At 49.1% G+C, this 19,586-nt stretch overlaps 9 protein-coding genes across 9 annotated transcripts; 5 read left to right on the top strand and 4 right to left on the bottom strand.

Annotated features, from left to right (window-relative positions):
* Positions 1–1,407: 1,407 nt before the first annotated feature.
* On the top strand, positions 1,408–3,693 carry TGAM01_v210277 (hypothetical protein; the record flags this gene model as incomplete). Its single annotated transcript, XM_018809656.1, has 2 exons — positions 1,408–2,970; positions 3,028–3,693. The coding sequence occupies 2 exons, from the start codon at positions 1,408–1,410 to the stop codon at positions 3,691–3,693; spliced, it is 2,229 nt and encodes a 742-aa protein (XP_018657165.1).
* A 649-nt stretch (positions 3,694–4,342) lies between these two features.
* Positions 4,343–5,743, top strand: TGAM01_v210278 (amidohydrolase; the record flags this gene model as incomplete). Its single annotated transcript, XM_018809657.1, has 1 exon — positions 4,343–5,743. The coding sequence occupies one exon, from the start codon at positions 4,343–4,345 to the stop codon at positions 5,741–5,743; it is 1,401 nt and encodes a 466-aa protein (XP_018657166.1).
* Positions 5,744–6,061: 318 nt separating this feature from the next.
* TGAM01_v210279 (hypothetical protein) lies at positions 6,062–7,426 on the top strand (the record flags this gene model as incomplete). Its single annotated transcript, XM_018809658.1, has 1 exon — positions 6,062–7,426. One exon carries the CDS (start codon positions 6,062–6,064, stop codon positions 7,424–7,426), a length of 1,365 nt encoding a protein of 454 aa, XP_018657167.1.
* Positions 7,427–7,962: 536 nt separating this feature from the next.
* Positions 7,963–8,652, bottom strand: TGAM01_v210280 (NAD dependent epimerase/dehydratase; the record flags this gene model as incomplete). Its single annotated transcript, XM_018809659.1, has 1 exon — positions 7,963–8,652. One exon carries the CDS (start codon positions 8,650–8,652, stop codon positions 7,963–7,965), a length of 690 nt encoding a protein of 229 aa, XP_018657168.1.
* Positions 8,653–9,817: 1,165 nt separating this feature from the next.
* TGAM01_v210281 (short chain dehydrogenase) lies at positions 9,818–10,924 on the bottom strand (the record flags this gene model as incomplete). Its single annotated transcript, XM_018809660.1, has 2 exons — positions 9,818–10,461; positions 10,543–10,924. The coding sequence occupies 2 exons, from the start codon at positions 10,922–10,924 to the stop codon at positions 9,818–9,820; spliced, it is 1,026 nt and encodes a 341-aa protein (XP_018657169.1).
* A 552-nt stretch (positions 10,925–11,476) lies between these two features.
* Positions 11,477–12,631, top strand: TGAM01_v210282 (hypothetical protein; the record flags this gene model as incomplete). Its single annotated transcript, XM_018809661.2, has 1 exon — positions 11,477–12,631. The coding sequence occupies one exon, from the start codon at positions 11,477–11,479 to the stop codon at positions 12,629–12,631; it is 1,155 nt and encodes a 384-aa protein (XP_018657170.1).
* Positions 12,632–13,588: 957 nt separating this feature from the next.
* On the top strand, positions 13,589–14,612 carry TGAM01_v210283 (hypothetical protein; the record flags this gene model as incomplete). The annotated part of the gene is made up of 2 exons (XM_024550758.1): positions 13,589–13,909; positions 13,986–14,612. Coding segments are annotated over 2 exons (948 nt in total), but the record flags the coding sequence as incomplete, so codon positions are not given.
* A 287-nt stretch (positions 14,613–14,899) lies between these two features.
* On the bottom strand, positions 14,900–16,045 carry TGAM01_v210284 (hypothetical protein; the record flags this gene model as incomplete). The annotated part of the gene is made up of 1 exon (XM_018809663.1): positions 14,900–16,045. The coding sequence occupies one exon, from the start codon at positions 16,043–16,045 to the stop codon at positions 14,900–14,902; it is 1,146 nt and encodes a 381-aa protein (XP_018657172.1).
* Positions 16,046–16,642: 597 nt separating this feature from the next.
* TGAM01_v210285 (hypothetical protein) lies at positions 16,643–18,010 on the bottom strand (the record flags this gene model as incomplete). Its single annotated transcript, XM_018809664.1, has 1 exon — positions 16,643–18,010. The coding sequence occupies one exon, from the start codon at positions 18,008–18,010 to the stop codon at positions 16,643–16,645; it is 1,368 nt and encodes a 455-aa protein (XP_018657173.1).
* Positions 18,011–19,586: the final 1,576 nt, after the last annotated feature.

A 19,586-nucleotide genomic window follows, 5' to 3' on the forward strand; every position in this document is an offset into this window, starting at 1 on the left:
AGCGCAAAATTCAGGAATGTTGGAGGGGAACAGAATAGGAAGTTGGATGTTGGTTGGAGACTGACTGGAAAAATGTTGGACTGGATACGAATCGGCTAATTCATAGACCTTCATGTAGTGAAAGCATAAACCCAATTACAAATATCATACAAAATAAAGTTCAATTTGACTAAAACGTCGTGGGCGATTAAACGAAGCTATAACCAGATTCTCGAGCCACTTTATTGTTAGCTCAGGTCTTATTTAAAGTTTCTACCGAGACAAACAAAATAAAGTACATATCGAACACATAAAGATAAACGTGTGATTGAAGACAATATTTGGTGTTTCAACATACCTCCAAGCTTTTATCAAGATTTTCAATCGTTGTTCCAGTAAGTATTCTTGAATTACAACCTTGTCCATTGTCTTAGGTATAGATATCCACAACAGAGGTAGCTACTAATTCTGTGCCTGCAAACTATTCTGACGATGCTATTCAATCTTCGGTTCGACCTCTTGAAAGATCCAAAAGTGCTTAAAAGCCCTGTATCAAGTATAATCAGAAAGTAAGCAACTATAAATCTATTTTTCAATCTATTATTGCAATCAACAGCTGATCAATGAAAGTTGCCAATATTGTCACTACCTAGAACTGTCAATCGCTTGGATCGAAATCTTATGGAGCCCTGGTGTGCTAAAACCTAGAATCCAGGGGCTGTCATACTCGCTAGCAGTGCCCACACCACGAGCAGAACATCAATGGCTAATGCATACTGGAACAAGTGTAGATGTGGCTATATCTGCGGAGGAGACTAGTCGAATCTCGCAAATGTTACCTTTTGTGCCACGTCAGAGAAACTCCTGCAGTCATGAGCTGTTATGCAGCCACGGCAACACATATTGGTCCAGCTGCATTAGGATGGCTGCCACGATCGGCATCGTTGCCACTGAACCCACTCATTCAACTCTTGCAATTGCTCGTGCAATCTCGCTCTACCTTTCCTCCCTTGCTGACTGCAGCCATTCAAAGGCTGGCAGGTCTTGAGACCCCTCACTCCATGGCCAATGGGCAATGGGCGGTAAGAGCCGGGGCTTTTGCACAGATGGCGTAGCTCAGATTGAGGCAATAGCCTGCTATCCGAATATGGCGCTATGATCTTTGTAGCACTGTCTGTTCTGTTGCTCGCAGTCTGAAAGCATTTGAAGTTGACATGCGGCAGTCAGGCGCCAATTCAGAGTGTGGTTTCGGTGGAGAGTTTGAAACGCGACTAACATGACACTGTACGATTACAGCAACCTAAAAGTTGCCCTGCCTTTCGTAGAACGAGATGTCCTTATTTCTCTAAATCTTCTGTAAAAAAACCTACCAAGTATTAGGTAGTGTCAAGTTCTTTGTTCCATCCGAGATCACATTCTGCGTTATCAATGGAGCAAGCCATTCAGCAAGCAGCCAGCGAGAACAGCCTGGGAGCATCCCAGCATACCAACCCTTTCACCTCTTCCGAATTGAAAGCGAATGCTGAACATAATGGCTGGTGCAATACCCAGTCAAAATTAGTTCAATCGTCTGCCCAAAGCACCAATCCTTTAGCTACTAGCGAAATAAACGCGAGCACAACACACAACGAAGGGTGCAACACTCCAATCACCAATATCCAGTCTTCCAATGATACCAATCCCTTCACTGCCTCCGAATTGAGAGCAAACATCAGCCATAATAAAGAGTGCGCTACTCAGTCAAGATATATTCCACCATCCAATACTACCAACCCTCTTTCGGCGAGCGAGTTCGAGGCGATTCTCAAGCAAACGAATCCTCAATCCGAAAGGGTATCATCGCCCGGAGCCACAAATCCCATCGCTTCGGCCGAGCTTGATGCCATGGTCAAACATAAAAAAGAATTGAGCTCTCGGCCAGAGCAGAGCGCTGCCAATACTACGAGGGAAAAGGCAACAAAGCCGGACGATGCTACCCCCAACAACGAAGGTAGCGACGAGAAACAAGTGGCCATTCAAACGCCATGCCGGCAATGCATTAGAAGAGCCACTCTCAATTTCAACATGAATACGGTGGTCAATATCAATGCTCAAGCGCTTGGAATGTCCGGAAGACACGTCCCCCATGCCGCTGGCGAATTAACTCTTATGCAATCGCAACACGACGTCGGTTACAGTGTACAGATCGCGGCATCGCCAACGGACCAGAGACGTACTCGCCGGACCAGCCGAGGCAAAATCATCTGTCTGGACCTTGTGTTCGATCCGAGCAGCGACTTTATACTGTTATGCAACATGACCCAATCCACCGTGGAGCCGATAGCTATCAGGCCGCTGCCACTCTCCAGCCGGAATGAACCATTGAAACTCGGGCCTCTCGGAAAAGTCCCCCTTAATTCTTCGTACCGGATTTCTGCATGGGACGAGCATCTTTTCGATATCAACATCTTCCCACGCGGCTATGTTTCTGTCGCAGAGCCTCCCAGCCAAGTAGCGAGAGGTAAAAAGAGGGCTCTTGAGACAACATCATCCGAGCTCGGCCCGCCGGACGTCAAGAGGGCAAAGTTACAGGAGGCAACTGACGAGTCCAATGCTACCACCATCATCCAAACAACAGCATCACCACCTCCACCGCCAGCCAACGAGCTGATTACCGTTAAGACAATTTCAAACACGGACAGACCTGACATGAGCATTCTGTCAGGTATATGTCATCCACTGGAACACCTTCGGCTTGGCGACGCTGTGAAGATTGCCAGCGCCACTCAAGAAGAAGACTATACAATTACCCGCAAGGATGATATATCAGATCAAAGAAACTCGATTGTTTTCAAAGCACACCACTCGAGTTTCCCGGAAAAGTCAATAGCAGTCAAAGTATGGCGAAGCAAGTTGGATTACGATCCTATTTCAAAGCAAGGGGTGAATATCTCTGCTGTGGGCAAACATTGGTTGAATGAAGTGAGAAATCATTTCAAAGTAAACCAGCATGTGAGTTGATATCACGAATTCATCAGTCAATAGTATGCAGTGCTAACGCTACTCTAGCCCGCTATTGCAACTGTTTTTGGCTATGACGCAAGATTGCTGTCGATATACATGGAACATGTAAACGCGCCTAGTTTACAATGCTATCGCGAACATGGAAGAAACCCCTATTGCACGCTGAACAATTCAGACGCAAAAAAGGTGCTCTATGGTATTACCGATGCCCTCAATTTCATTCACAGCAAGGGCATCACGCATGATGACATAAAGCCGGCGAATATCCTCTACTCTAAACAGAGGGGACCGGTTCTCATTGATTTTGGATGGTCGTCCAATGGACATGTACACACTGCAGGATCACCATGGTACATCCCTCCTGAGTATGCGAAGAAAGGTGAGCGTGGAGCCGCGGCTGATATCTTTGCTCTCGGAGTCGTCACGCTCTTTCTCTTGGGCATGATCCCCCTCCCAGAATTGCAGTCGCCGCTTTTGGTATGGCATATTTCCCGCATAAGAGGCGGAGGGCCGGAAACTTTTGCTGCTGTGGAAGCAATGAACCGGTGGTACTCAATTGTTCATGAGGCTGCAAAAGAATCCGCGGTGGATTTGGACGATTCTGGTGATGTGGGTGTTGGGGGCATAGTTGCTAGGATGGTAGATAACGAAGTCAAGAAACGGATTACGGGGCCTCAGATCATACGAGCGTTGGGTGGCACTAGTAGATGAGATATGATTGCAGAGATTAATAGATCAATCTTGGTACAAAATCAAACTATTTGGACAAGAGTAATGGGTGCCTTTATCATCAGTTTGATATGATATACGCTCGTATATAAGACACAAGGACCTTTGGATGGCTTGGCAGACATATCCGCCCAATGTATTTCAACCATTAAATAATAAATACATAGGTCAAACATGCAAATTGTAGATATTGAATACCTAAATATCGATGTACAAACCAACACGAGATTACAGATCCAGATATATTGCTTACTCATTTAGCCGGAGACGTAGCATTGAGTCGCCGTAAGAGAGATAGCGGATGCCGGCGTATAGTATTCTAGCGCTTCAACGCGTATCAATGCAACCCATTTTCCACTGCGCCGAATGCGAATTTTACATTGACAAAGTAACAGGTCCTTTTAGAAGTGCCATACAAGAAAAAATAGTCAATGGATGATGAAGCATACTCTACAATTGACGCTACTTTTATCTCCCCGCGTTATTATCCAGACCCCTGCGCTCCGAACCAGCCCCTCACCTTGCCCTTTGCGCTTCATCATCCATTGCCCTTGTTGGTCTCTTGTTTAACTTTACGCAGTATACAATTACTGATATCTTGATCGTTACATATATAGAGACTAAATTCATCATGACTTTGCGTACCATTGTTGCTACGAGCGAAGCAAAGCATCAGCCGCATTCTGTTGAACATAGTGTCACAGATGCAAGTTCTGAGCCGGATCTCATCAAGCCGTGGAAACTCCCTCCTCCAAAGAAATACATCTTTAAGAATGCAAATGTTGTGGATGCAGAAAATGGACAGATTGTTCCCAACCAGACTGTCAGGATATCAGATGGACTCATTCAAAAGGTTGACGCGGGTAATAGCGCGCAATTATTCTCTGGCGACGCTATCGTGCTAGACCTGGCGGGCAAATATCTCTGCCCTGGGCTCATCGACTGCCATGCCCATCTGTCTTCCGTTCCTGGAGAAGAAGGCCTTGCAGCGGCTGCTAATCATGCCGATGCTGCGGTATCTCTACTCCGTCAGCCATACATGGCCGCTCAAGTCCTCTACCGGGGCTTCACTACGATGAGGGACACTGGAGGTGCAACGCTGGCCCTCAAAGAGGCTATAGCAGACGATGTATTCCACGGGCCGCGGCTTTTCATCGCCAATAGAGCACTCTCGCAGACTGGTGGCCACGGCGATTCGCGATCTGCGCATGAGAGCTGCTGCAGAGCCACAACTTCTCTTTCTACCATCGTTGACGGTGTCCCAGCCGCAATACATGCTGCCCGAGAGCAGATTCGCACAGGCGCAGATTTCATCAAGATCATGGCAAGCGGAGGTGTTGCGTCTCCCACAGATAGAATCGACCACATCCAGTTCACTGCTGCTGAGATCCGGGCGATTGCTGAGGTTGCGGATACTTATAATACATATGTGACTGCTCACGCTTACACTCCTCGGGCGATCAGGCACGCTGTCGACAACGGCGTCAAGGGCATTGAGCACGGCAATCTGATTGACAAAGAGACTGCAGAGTACATGGCCAAGAAAGGCGTGTGGTTTACTCCCACTCTTGTCACTTATCACGCCATGGGTTCTGATAAGTATGCCGGTTTTCTACCTCCAGCAAACCGCGAGAAGAATCGCCAGGTGCTAGAACAAGGACTCCAGTCTCTACGCTTAGCAGACGAGGCTGGAGTCACCATCTGCCACGGCTCCGACCTCCTCGGACCTCTTTGGGCCGAGCAGAGCAAAGAATTCGGCATTCGAGCACAAGCTCTAAGTGCACCAAAGATTCTCCAAGGAGCCACCGTTAATGCGGCGAGGATGCTGAATCAAGAGAATTACCTGGGCCAGATCAAGGAGGGATTTGCTGCAGATGTTTTGGTACTCAACGGGAATCCGCTGGAGGACATTACGATTTTAGATGAGCCGGAGAAGAATATTCTTGCAGTATTGAAGAAGGGGCGGGTTTATAAGAGCAGGTGGACGAAGTTGCCGGAAGACGTCACGAGAGCCCAGACGTTTATCGAGTGACTCTCACAAGGTGGAAGAAAAGATGAAAATAATTAGATAATTGCTAATTTCGAGAAATAAGAATTCTTCTTCTTATGACTTGTGAATATTTCCGGGAGTCAGGTTGCAGTGTGGAGATGAGAGATCGATCTGACTAGATCGATTGCCGTCTTAGTCAGCAAGATCCGACATCGACCTAGGTAGGTAGTTCCCGATATTAGGCGTCGACATAATCTTCTTCTTCAACTTCTTTTAACGAGTCATATCCTCTCATGCTCAAGCTGCGCAGCTTAAACCCCCCGAAACGAGCTCTCACGCACCCACAATGATCCGCAAGCCATGATCTCCGGCCGCTCTAATGCTCCCTCGTTGGATCCTCCTCTGCCCGACTCCACCACCGGCGTCCTCCCCGTGATCCCTCCCGGCGTCGAGCTCCCCGATCGCCATCCACGAAACAATGCCGCGACCGCAGCTTCAGCCGCTGGAGTGAGGGCGCTCAGCGCGCAGCTTGTTGCCTTTTACTTTCGCGCGCCCGCAAAGTCCTTCTTCCGCACCAGAGTCGACTATCTGGCGTATGCCCGGACGATACACCAGCAGCAGACCAAGAGGCTGATGCAGGCGGTTGCAGAAGATGCCTCGCCGTCGAGGCTGGTTGCGGCGCTGAGGCAGACGTGGCTGTGGATGCGCAGCACAACGCCTGGCGTGTTGACGTCGGCGATTAGACATGAAGGCTGGGGCATTGTGCCGCATCAGATCATGCCGCCGCTGATTGCCAATATTGGCGTCAACGCCGTGCTGTATACGGGCTATCTGCACATCTTGGGGCATCTGCACGAGGAGAGCTCCAAGGCTACCAAGAGGGTGTATCCACCGCCTCCTCCGCAGGCCACCTTTGCGGCTGGATTCCTCGCAGGTGGACTGCAGAGTATTTTGGCCGCTCCACTGGACGCACTGCAAGCACGATACGATCACCGTGATATGATGCCCAACGACGGCAGCAACCGGGTTCGAAGCATGTGGACGTTTAGCGCCGAGAAGCTGAGAGAAATCGGACTACGGGGCATCTTTGCCGGATGGGGCGTATCGTTTGTCAAGGACAGCCTGGGATGCGCCATCTTTTTCAGCACATTCGAGTATATCAAAGCCCAGTCGTATTATCGCTTCGTGGCGTGGTACTACGGAGGCCTAGAAGAGAACATTGTCGATCTTCTTGCGACAAAACGGCCTGCAGACAAGCCTACGGATGGTGGGATTCAGCTGATCCGACCACACTACGCTATTGAGCCCGCGTTCCTCCTTGGTGCTGGCATAAGCGCATCCTTCACTCAGCAGCTACTGCTCCACCCTCTCACGCACTTTCAAGTGAAACACTGGGACCATCTGGAAGAACTCGACGAGAAAGCCGCCCGGCTGCGCGCATCCCGCGCTGCTAATCCAGAGAAGCCACATCGCCGATGGAGGATGCTGCGGGCTTACTATCACGCCTATCAGGAGACTTTTGCTGCTTGTACGGCGGAGGCTTCGGCGGAAAGACTGAGTCTGGGAAAGTGGCTGTATCGCGGATTCTGGTGGAACACAATTCGGCAGGTTCCGAGCACAAGCGCCGGTTTGATCATTTTTGAGCTTATTCGCCGGAAGTATGGGTTTGGAATGGACGAAGTGCGCATTAATACCGAGGATGGATACGACATCTTGCTGCATTAGAGGATAATACGAAGATTCACGATGCATGTAATGTTTTGTATTAGAGTATATAGCATACACATCTCCCCCGTTAGATAAAGTACACGATAGAGCATACTACTCCACTGCAAATGAATCTCAATGCTGATTTGACAATAACGTATGGAGCGTGAGACGAGAGTTGCCATCTTCTGCCATATCAAGTGCGTTCCTACGTTGAATAATCTCTCAACTGTCATTCTTATTCTCTTGCAACAAGCTTTACTTCTTCTCTGCCTGCAAAAACTGCTCAAACGAATCCTCTATGCAGGCTTCCAACGGAATATACTTGATTCCCAAATCCTCTCCGCCTTGCTCCCAACAAGTGGTACACATTCTCTACTTTACCCGCACCAGGCGTTCCCACAGGTAAGCGACTTCGCAGATGCGGCATCGTTTCGCGCAGAGGAACCACCTCGCTCGTAGCCACGGGACGCTCAAAGGCCTCGAGACGGGCCATGGCAACGACACGGACGTCGGCAAATCCCGAGAAATCGGCCAAACGGACTTCTGTAGTATCAATCATCTGCCACAGCATCGCAGATGACGTGTTGAGAGTTGTCAAGTCGGCAATGGGCGTGAGATGAGGCCCGAATGTCGACGGCGAATTGATACAGGCCAGCGAAAAGGGGGGGCTTTTCCGCCTCCATCCAGTTCCACACAGTTCGTTCCGTGAGAGCTTTGGAGGCGCAGTAGGCCGCTGCACCGCCCATCTGGATGGCTTCTTCCCGTGTCATGGGGTTCCAGTCCTTTTCTTTGTACGTGTATCCGGGGCGCAGTCTTTTGCCGAGATCAAGCATGGCCACAAAGCACGAGGTGAGGACGAAGCGGCGGACACTGGAGCCATATTGACGGGTTGCCTTGAGTGCGCCGATGGCGCCTCCAAGAGCTGGATCCAAGATATCAGCTGCGACATCTGCGACGGCTACTTTGAAGGGTCTGGCGACGTGTATGACGCCTGTAATGGGATGGGGGTTGTTTGCAAAGCCGGGCTCGTAGAGTTCCTTTTTGGATAAGTCGGAGATGATGACTGCTGAGAATTGAAAGCTATAGTCTGAAAATATGCGGTGGACTTTGTCTGCAACTTCTACGGACCGGACTGTTGCTTGGATGTTGTATCCTCTGTCTAGCGCTTGCTTGATGATGTGCTGGGCGATGAAACCGTTGGCGCCGGTAACGAGTAAAGTCTTATCGGACGGAATTGCCATTGCAAATATCTGATTAGTTGTCAAGAACAAGGAAACGTGGCTATAAATGGCGTGGAATAAGGGCCGGGGATTGTGAGCCAAAGGCAGATTCGAGGGAAGCAGAAGCTGCCTACTACCTTATACTAATAGCCATCTGCGTGGAGAGCATCTTGTACAGAGTCTGAAAGGACTGCTCGTTGGAATCAATATGGCCAAAAGCTAGCGATAGGGACGCCAGCATTGAGTGATTTTACATTATGACATTCTCAGGCTATTTGGAATCTACATGTACACTCCCTGTTGAAGCTAACTGTCCGAATTTCCTATCAAAGTATTAATAGTAACCGAGAGTCATAGTGCCTTAAAGCTAAGTTGTGTAATCTATCTCTACTCTGCTGGCTGCCTGGGTGGATGAGAAAGGGTCGTAAATATGAAATTCACAAAGAGGGATCTTTAGTAGAGGATGCAGCAATCTTACACACAGCTCAGTATCTCTCACAAGTTCAGTAGCTCTTAGAGCCCAAGCACTCTTCCCTCTTCTTGATAAATTGTACTCACAAGGATAGGAGACTATTTACAATAACCATAAAAACATTATTACAAAGGCATTACAAACCTATTAACAGGCCTATTACAGCTTGGCTATATTTTTTAATTTGTTATATATTGCAAATTTGCTCTGCCAGAGCATCCCAGTCAGATCACAAGACATCCCACGAGGAGTTTCAACGAAAAGACACAACCACGTTGGACGGATTATGTAAAAGAGGGAACAAATAGTAAAACCAATACATCCATTTCTCTATCTAGGCCATGAAGTTAGTCTGTCTAAAACTCTAGCAGACAAGATGTTGATATACAGAGTTTCGCAGCATAGAGAAGAATCACCACTCGGCGAAGAGGCTCTTTCTTCCTATCATCTTAGAAAATAATGGAGAAAAGAGGAATTTCACGGAATCTCGATAGCTTCTGTCCCTCGTTTTAGTATATCATCCGTGGTACAGAGCTATGATGGTGATGGTAGTTTGATGTGATATATGGCATCTTAGTAGAGTAAACAATCTTTCAGCAAGCTTATGAGCTCGTTAAAGCAAGATCAATAACCCCTGGCGGTCTGCTTGACAGCTTCCTTCTCATACACGAAGCTTATAACCATAAAAAAAACACCAATATCGAGAAGCGTACCTCAGCTTTCCGCCTTCAACCCAGTCATTCTCAAGCTCACATCCCAAAGACGCGCCGCACTCTCCCCGTCATGAATATGCGGCGCATGCCCCGGCGCAAGAACCGTCGCATCTCCACTCCACAACTCACTCTCCTGGCAATCCTCCAAGAACACACCACCCTTTCCCTCCCACTCCCGCGATATCGCCGCCCACACAGTCGTGGCAGCGCCCTGTTCAGCACTCTTCATCCTTTGCGCAATGAGCGGATCGCCAGTGAGGGCGTTGAGCTCCGACTCTGGCGTCATCCTGTTGAGTCTTGTGCCGCTGATGCCTCCCGGATGGGCCGCCAAGCCGTGCAGGCCGCTGGCGCCGTAGCGCTTTTCGATTTCGAATGCCATGTAGATGTTGGCTGTTTTGGATTGCGCGTATGCGAGTAGAGGTTGGTATTCATCTGGACGATCAAAGTTGAGGTCGTCAAAGCGGATGCCTGACTGACGATGACCTGACGCTGAGAGGCAGACCACACGAGAGTGGAAAGATGGCGTACTCGAGGCGATTAGAGCATCTTTGAGGGCTTGGAAAAGAGCAAAATGCCCCAGGTGGTTGGTTCCAAAATGTAGCTCAAAGCCATCTTCAGTCTTTCCTTTTGGATATCCGCGGATACCTTTGATACAAAGTTAGTACATAGAGATAAGAAAGGTCTCGTGGAACGTCCTAGGATAGGGCGCAACAAATCATAACTCACCAGCGTTGCAGACTAGAATATTGAGCTTGCCCGCTGTCCGGTTCAAGAAGTCGGCAGCAAACTCTCGTATACTCTTGAGAGAGTCTAGCCCCATTCCCATATACTCAAGCTTTCCCGGCTTATTGTCATAGCGCAGCTCTGCTTCAGCCTTTTTGCCTTTTTCAACGTCACGGCCGGTGAAGTACACATCAGCACCAGTGGCATGCAGCGCACGCACCGTCTCGAAGCCGATGCCAGAGGTACCTCCAGTTACAAGGATTACCTTTCCTCTAAGCTGACCATCCAAGGATTGATCTCTGATAATTCTGAGGGCAGTAGGGCGGGCGTCTCCGGGGCCATTGGTATCTTGGTGTTCCTTTGCGTACGGAGCAATGGGCGACATGGTTTGATGGACAGCTGTATCTAGGCCAACTGAAGAATTGCAAGATTGTTGGGCTGAATTTACGATAAAAGTAGAGTAAATATGTGTGTTGAATGCTGTAGATTATATAGGACAGCATCTCGACTTATATATACCCATCTATAACATCCCCATAGTAGAGAGTTTAGCTGCTTCAAGCATCTCCCTCCGCCATACTCCAGCCAGACTAGCTCAAGCCGAGGATTCCTAATCACGAATACTATTTGCGGATATGCATTTCCATCAGCAAATTGAACGAATCCGTTCCGAAGCAATGACGGGCAACACACAAAAGGCAGAAGCCCCGGCTGAGATCCATTGCTCGCCGGCAAAAGTGGGGCCGTGGGAAACGGACTTACCGGCAATAGACCCGTCCTCAAATAACGAAGTAGACGGCATCTCCCACGTATAAAATAAGAAAATTTTGACGTTGTTTTTTGGAATCTTAGAATGAGAAAAGAATTTAGAAGCTGCCTTATAGAAATCATAATCTTTAAAATAAAACGCACAAAAACTTGACTCAATACTAGCATAATGGCTACAGCAACAACCCACACGGAGTTTGGCGTTCGCACAACAGCCCTGACTGTTGCCGCCGCTTTCCCCTCTGCCATTGCAGGCAAGACAATTCTAATTACGGGAGTCAACATCAAGGGCCTCGGCTTTGCCACTGCTCAAGCCTTTGCCTCGCAAAAAGCCGAGCTCCTCATCCTCGCGGGCCGTACCCCCACCAAACTACAGCAATCCGCCGATACTTTGGCCAAAGAATATCCCGGCACAAAGTTCCGTATCCTAGAGCTGGACCTCAGCTCTCAAAAGGGCGCCAGAGCAGCCGCTGCCACGCTAAACGGATGGACTGACCTGCCCGCCATCGACATCCTTGTCAACAATGCCGGCATCATGAACATCCCCACCCGCCAGCTCAACGAAGACGGCATCGAGCGGCACTTTGCAACAAACCACGTTGGCCACTTTCTCTTTACGAATCTCATCATGGGGAAGCTGATTGCGGCCGCGCAAAAGTCCGATGCTGTAAAGGGTGCCACTCGCGTTATCAACGTATCCTCCAGCGGCGCAAACTTTAGCCCAATCCGCTACAGCGATATCAACTGGGAAAAGGCAAACGAGACGATACCTCTTGTTGAGCAGCCTGACTATTTACGGTTTTCCCAAATGCTGGGCATTGACCAGGATGTCATCAAGGCGGACAGTTTCATCTCCATGGGAGCCTACGGACAGTCCAAGACAGCCAACGTCTTGTTCAGCCTTGGCCTCAACGAGCGCTTATATAATAAATATGGCATTTTGAGCCTTAGTCTGCATCCCGGCTCAATCATCACCGAGCTCGGACGAGAAATGGACCCCGAGGTATGGAGAGAGAGAGCAGAAAAGTTCAGAAAAGGAGGCATGGTCTTTAAGAGCCAGGAAGAAGGTACCAGCACAACGTTGGTAGCTGCCGTGGACCCGGCATTGACGCTACCAACAAAGAGGCCTCTTGCAAGCGAGGCGGATCTAGCAAAGACAGGCAGGGAGGTGAAGGGTGAAGACGGGGAGTGGGAGGGCAGGGGTGTGTTTTTGAGCGACTGCCAGATTTTTGAAGATGTAAAGGTGTGGTCTACGAGCTGGAGCCAGGGGGAGAAGCTTTGGGCAAAGAGCGAGGAGCTTGTGGGAGAGACATTTGCCTTTTGAGTTTGGATAATGAAGCAGTAATACTTGCCATATATCTCATGCATAAAACACGTAACAAAAGCTCTTATACAGTTTATTGGCAAGACAATTTAGCCTCACTAATGTGAAAGAGTATCATCATATGATATCTGTAAGGTCCGTTGCTGATTTCTAATATAATTTCAGGCACACTCTCTCATAGTAGACTAGTGTGTATCGTGACAGATTTCGTCTTCATCTACTCTCGGATGTAAGCGGCCGCTTGAAGCCTACATTAGCATCCGGAGTTAGTTCACAGAGGCGAAGCCGCGCAGAGGTGGGGGAGCGATGGTGTCTTTAATCAACCGAAATCGCTACAAAGCAAATATTGTCTTGGGAGTGGTTCGTTAGAGATGACACATGATGAGGGATTTCATTAGCCTTGAATCTCGCAGATAACCAAGAATTCAGTTCCAGCAGAATAACGACAAGATTATCTTTGCTCGTATATATTTAGGCCCAACCTTCTTTCAACCTACATGTACCCATATAGCGACATCTTATAAAAGAAATCCAAGGTCAACTACCCCCTTATAACACGCACAAGGTCACGCTGCATACCGCAGTGAGTCTCAGTCAAGTCTACAGTTCAAACCAAGATTTAATAATAAACCAGCTCTACAGGTCTTTTGACTCCTTCAGATCTTCAAACGCTCGCTTGTTCACCCAAGTGGATCAGTCTGACGTGCTTCCTTTAGTCTCCAGCTAGGCAGACGCGGGCAGCCAATCACGCAGCGCCCAGCCAAGCCTCGCATCCGAATCGGGCCACTCACCGCGTGCCACCTGGACTTGCTTGTAGGTGCTGTAACAACAGCAATCTGGAAACGAGGCGCATCTCAGCATACACAAATCACCAGACTGCCACGTCACTAACCGCCAGCTTAACATGAGGTAGCATAGTGCGTAAGCCATCAGCGATTGCATACGACGTAGATAGATCAAACAATAGCTAGCACAGTCCTGCAGCCAAGCGTAAGTTGGACAAAGGAGACTACTCCAGAACTACAGATATCCTGCATATGCACCAACAAATGCACCTTGGGCATAAACGCTGCCCAACTCGCGATTCCATCTCCCCAATCTCCAACTCAACACTTCTCTCAACTCAATCTCTACTACACGAAACCATCATCACTTCTTCATCTCGAAAAGCATAGCCAAAAAGACAATTCAGCACACCCGCCTCAAACACCAACAATGCTCCCCCCCAAACCACAAACCCAATCCACCGAAAACCTCCTCCTCAAATGCCAAAAAGAAGTCCGTCACCCTCTCCTCCTCCCACTCAACCAAATTCAATCAACCTACACATAAAAACTAACAATCTCCCCTCCAGACTCACAAAAAATGCCTCCCCCCAGAATGGTCCATCCACCCCGCCAACAAAGAAATCCTCCCTCCCCCGGACACCCTCGCCCTCGCCATCCAAATCGACGCATCCTCCTCCTCCTCCTCCCTAACCCGCATCAACTTCCTCGACGCCGCCTCCAACCGCTCCGTCGGCTCCATCCTCGGCGCCGAATACCGCGGCTCCATTGTCGTCGTGCCGTGGCGCCCCGGGCTCAAATTCGTCTGCGTCGCGACGGATCGACGGCGCAGTGGGTGCCGCATCGGCGTAGTGAGGGAGGCTAAAAGAGGAGCTGCAGCAGCAGTAGCGAGGATGAAGAAGAAGGATGCTGTTGTTGCTACTGCTGTTGCCGCTGCCGCAAAGAGGAATGCTGGCGGAGGCAGAAACATCAGCAGTAACAAGACCCTTGCCGTTGATAATAGCCATCGTGCGTCAATTGGCTCTTCTGCTAGTAGCAGTGGCAGTCCGACTAGGAGTCGCATTCCTACTCTTAAAGGACAGCGCATGAGCATCAAGAAATACGAAAACAACAGACATGTAAGCGTCAACGCTGCGAGGGCTATTGGGAACAAATCGAGAATTCCAAGAAGGCGAGTCGTAGAACAATGCTGCTAAAAGGTCATGACGGCCAAGCGCTGTTGACAGAAGAAGACGAGATATCACAGATTGCCTTACCTGATACAAGGTGATACACCAGAATGATTAATGAGTTACGATTATTGCTATACCAAACACCCAAATACATAAACATATCACAAGAACAGCCGTTTCGCACCAAATGGTTAAACAATAAAATGGTAGTCATATTATCGCTACCCGTAAGAGCTAGCTTTTATCAGACAAATCGCTCATCGCTATGCTAAGGCCACAACATATATCCATGAGTAAATGGCCAGCAACACTCAAAAGTAGTCCGTCCCTATACCCAGTTCCCCCACGCCTCCCTCGTCCATCAGCCGTAGATACTCCTTGGAGTGTTCCCACAGGCCCTCCCACGCACAAGATCGAAACTCCAAGAACCACTGGTACGTCTCAGTGTATATGTCGGGATACAGGTAGTACGTCAAGAAAGCCTGCATTGCGTCACACATATCCCGAACATCGTCCTGGCCCGCTCGAAGCGGCATGTGCATGGCAAGACTGATGTAGAAGCGGATTCCAAGAGCCCTGCCCAGAGCCCAGCTTGATCGATTCATTTCCGTCCACACTAGACCGTCATTGCGATTCCAGCATTTTGCAATGGTGTGAACGCTGCAGCACCAGATGAGCTCGAGGAAGCTTTGCACACCGTCACCAGGACACTCGGCAAATATCCAGGCGGGCATGGGATGCCCAAGTTCAGATACTCTGTCGCACCGCATCTTCAGCTCCGCAGCAAACATCTCGCGCTGAAACAGCACCATGGACTCTTCGTCATGCTCACATCTGGGCTCCGTCGCAGAATACTCGTCGAAGGCTGCGTCTCGGATGTCACACAAGCGCTGCGCTACCTCGTGCAGCCTCTTCTTCGTCCACGGACAGATGGAAACGGCTTCACGGGGAATATAGCCGTCTGGCCAGCGTTCCGAGTATTTTTGAAGGGCGTGTCTCCAGAAAGTACTTGGATGCTTTGCGTAGGCGTACACTTTGACCAGGTACTGAATGTGGACAGCCAGTTCGAGCATGTTGCCAAGAGTCTCGGCATCACGGATGGTGTCCAGCGACGGCTGCCGTGAAATCGCGTACAGGCACTTCCAAACCCCCTCTTTTTGGCGAGTCACTTGCAGAATGCCCATGGTCAGCAGGCATATGCCCATGTTCGAAGGGTAGATGGTGTCCTTGATGATCCTTTTGAGAATCGGGACCTTGTAGGCTTTGAGGACGCCAGCAAAGTACGGCGAACTTGCCGCAAAGTTTCTCAGATCGCATTTGGTAGGGAGGTAGCCCATGATCTTTTCGATCATCTCTGGCGGCAAATTCTCTACGGAAACGGTCGATATTTCACTCGGTCGCTCTAGGACGAGGCGAGGCGTCGGAAAGGACGCGAGCTGTTCGCTTGGTGATATCATTGTGCGTGTTTAGGATAATTTCATAGACAGACAAGATTTTCATAGCGATATTTCGTAGTAATGTTAGCTAGCTTGGGTCCTGCTATAGGCCTAGATGTTGATGGAGTTGGAGAGTGAGGAGCAAGAGATCTCTGTTTGGGGTTTGTTGTTTTGGACTGAAGAGAGCATGGCTCCTGCTCAATGCCAATGACTGATGCACTGCGACAATACAAGTAAAGAGCCACCATTGGGATGATAAGCATGAATGTAGATTCAGCGAATGCATTTCAGTGTGCCTTTCGGTACAGGGGGGGATGGAATCTTTATCATTTGCATTATAACCGTGGTATCTATCAATTTAATGACTTCAGGAACGGCTGCCCGATACAAATAAACCGTTAAACTTACATGCATCGCGGGTTCTTCTTTTGCAGATAAACGCCGTCATATCGTAACTCCATGTCCGCCACGCCTAGAGGCAGAAATCGTACCTAACAATGAACTTGTATGACCCATGGAAGCAGCTATTGCCAATACATCTTCATCAACACCTTGAATCCGCCTCACCAACCATGATTCCTTTGATCCGCAGTCATCATAGCAGTTAAAAAGGCTGCATTAACAATCGGCGGCAACATGTGTACTGCCTGTCTGATACCTGGTTGCTTCGCGCGCTATTCTCGTCTCTCCTTGTGTTTGATTCAGCATCTGGATGATTTCCGTAATCTTTGCATCCTTCATCAAGTGCGCCAACAGACTTCTAGCTCTTGCCACTTGAATTGTCTTGGTATTGTTCTCTTGGCTCGCATTCGCGCCGTGGTTGTTTGGATTTTCGCTTTCGTCTGCGTCTCGGATTGACTCATGAGTCTTTTGTCGTTTCGCCGCCGGAGCCGCTTGCTCCATCTCAGTATAATCCCCCGACGCGTTTGCTTGTTCATAGCGCCTCTTGTATCCAACCTTGAAGCCGTTTGCGAATCCTGCTTCGTAGGCATCCTGATAGCCGTTCTGATATTCCTCGTCAAAGGCAGCGGCAGGGCCATTACCGCCCAACTCTAGCTTTTTGCCGTTTATCCAGATGGACATGGCGTTTTTCTGAGTAGCAGGATGAAAAGTTGAGAATCCAACGGGGTTTGACCTCTTCGCAAATCTCCTGCGCATTCTCTCCTCCCTTTCTTTCCAAAGTCCGCTTTTCGTTTCCTTGGCCCAGATATCTAGATCTTTCGGCCATCGGATGCAGTGCAACACGATTTCTCTTGCCGCCAATGCATTTTCGAGAGGACAAGTCGTACCCTGTCTGAGCTTGATACCAAGAAAGTCCATGCAAACGTTCTCCAAATACGGTTTGTAGTCGTGCCCCTTTGCTGGCGGCGTGCAGATGGCAGACGTGGCAAGTATTCGCGAATCGACAATCTGCTTATGAAGCAAACGTAGTATCTCCAAATCATCCTGAACTTTGTGCCCGATAATTACGGTATCTTGATCGATAAAATCGAAGAGATTTGCGCGTGCCTCTCTCCAGCCGTGAAGGCTCTCGCTACGAGAGGAGCCGTTCCAGCCTATATTGGGCACAAGGCGCAAGTTTATCAAAACTTGTCCAGAGAGAAAGTCGACGGCAGCAACAGCTAGCAGCTCCATCGGGCAGTGTTTGGGCTGCCTACGGACACAATGGATCGCCACAGCTTTTCGTTTCTGGGTCGAAGGGTATGGCTTGGGCGCCCACACAAAGTCCTCAATACAAAGGCCTTTTTCGACCCTGTCTCTTGGAAGCGGCTCCTTTCCGAGGAGGAAGCACTCGCGTAGAAGGACCTCATGCGGGTGGCGTTGTACTAGGAGGGTTTTGTAGGTATTTGGCTGCTGCCCGTACTCGACTCTCGAGTACAGATTGCCAGCGTGATGCAGCATCAGCGATGATGCAGGCGCAGACGGAGGCATAAGAGGCATAAGAGGCTTGGGAGGCTTGGGAGGGATTGAAGTATGATAATGCATTGAATGATGCAATGAAAATGATGGCAATAAGTGTACGGAGTCGAAGCAGTCATCGCCCCCGACTATGAAGCGGCGAAGAGGAGCTGGCAATGAGAGAAATGGAGGAGCGGAGAATAAATATGAAGGCTAAAGAAAACAAGAATCAGGGCAGGGAAGAAGGGAAGGAGGGAAGAAGGTGTTGATAACGGAAAATCGCTACGCCGGATCACAGCTGGGAGTGTCTGGGCACTGCCATGCCACTGGCGGAACATCTTGCTTGTAAATTCATGTCAAGTCAAAATCCGCATTTATTTTCTATGTTGTGCCACAATCTCAACCATCAGCTCTCGAAGCCGTTACCTCTTCTGTGCCTTTTTATATAGCCGAAGGCAAAGAGATGCAAACTTCATTTCCCCAGTTTTCGTCTTTATCATATCCATCTCGTACATCTTGTTCTAAATGTGTCTTTGTGGATATGTTGTTCAACTACCAGCGCCTCATTTGGTTCTCTTGGCCCTCGGATGTCACATCCTAAAGGCGATCGAATCTGATACCGCTTGCGCCACATATGATAAGAACAACTTGTTCCTCCCTTTGTTAATCGGGCGAATAATCCTCGGTCATCCACACAGCCGTAACCTGGGGCCCAGCTAATGGTTCCAAGTAATTAAAAGCCCTCTTTTGCGAAAGTTCAAGAGGAATGCCCGTACAATGACACTTTCTTCGCCGCTGTATGAATGTATTGTATCCATACTAGATACAGCGGGCGCCTCTCTGCAGGCAACGCTAGTATTCGTCGGACCCCCTAGTCCAATCGGATTCCTTTTGTTTTTTATGTAATGAGTGCGCCGATATATTCGATATAGCCCCAGACTCGCCCCCTACTTGACTCGGAAGTTCATGTAGCACATATTCGGAGAATCTGGGACTACGCCTCACGCTTGGTTGTAATGGATTCTTCTACTACCCAATGGTGAAGTCTTTTCGAATATCACGACGACAATGTTTTTTTTTCCCCTCTGCGCGAGTATAAACTCGTTTTCCTGAGAGTGCAGCGGATATCTCCCAGCGAGCAAGATAGTAAGAAGAGGTTGTCTTCAGTAAGCGACTTCTGTGCGCGACTTCGACGGGTCTCGAGCCAGCAAACAAGCGCTGACGATTTGGCAAGCCTCACTCTCATCGCGGTTCCAGAGGGTGGAGGCGATAAAGTCAACTGGAAAATGGGGTCACAAAGACGTGTCTCCTTCGACCCCCGCAGTCGGATCGATTGGCCCTGCGCAGTTGGATCACCAATCACTCAGACTACGGGGGCCGAAAGAGGTACGTCGTCTTGACCCTCCAGTGTCCAAGTCGTACTGAAAGTCGCAAAAGAATAAAGCAATAGCGAAAAATCATAACACTTGATCTCTCGCTTTGCGTGAGAATAGCCCAAACAGCCCTAGGTGTGGCTGAGGATGCGGGATGGGTCATGTTTGAGCCTGGAAGCAAACGACATGTCAGGAATCATAAATCATAATAATGAATTGGAAATGGAATTCAATCCATGGAAGGAAGATCAAGTGTGTCTCAGTGGTGCACACCTATACCATGCCTCGTA

Source organism: Trichoderma gamsii, assembly GCF_001481775.2.
Source record: "Trichoderma gamsii strain T6085 chromosome Unknown Scaffold_59.2, whole genome shotgun sequence".
NCBI lineage: Eukaryota > Fungi > Ascomycota > Sordariomycetes > Hypocreales > Hypocreaceae > Trichoderma > Trichoderma gamsii.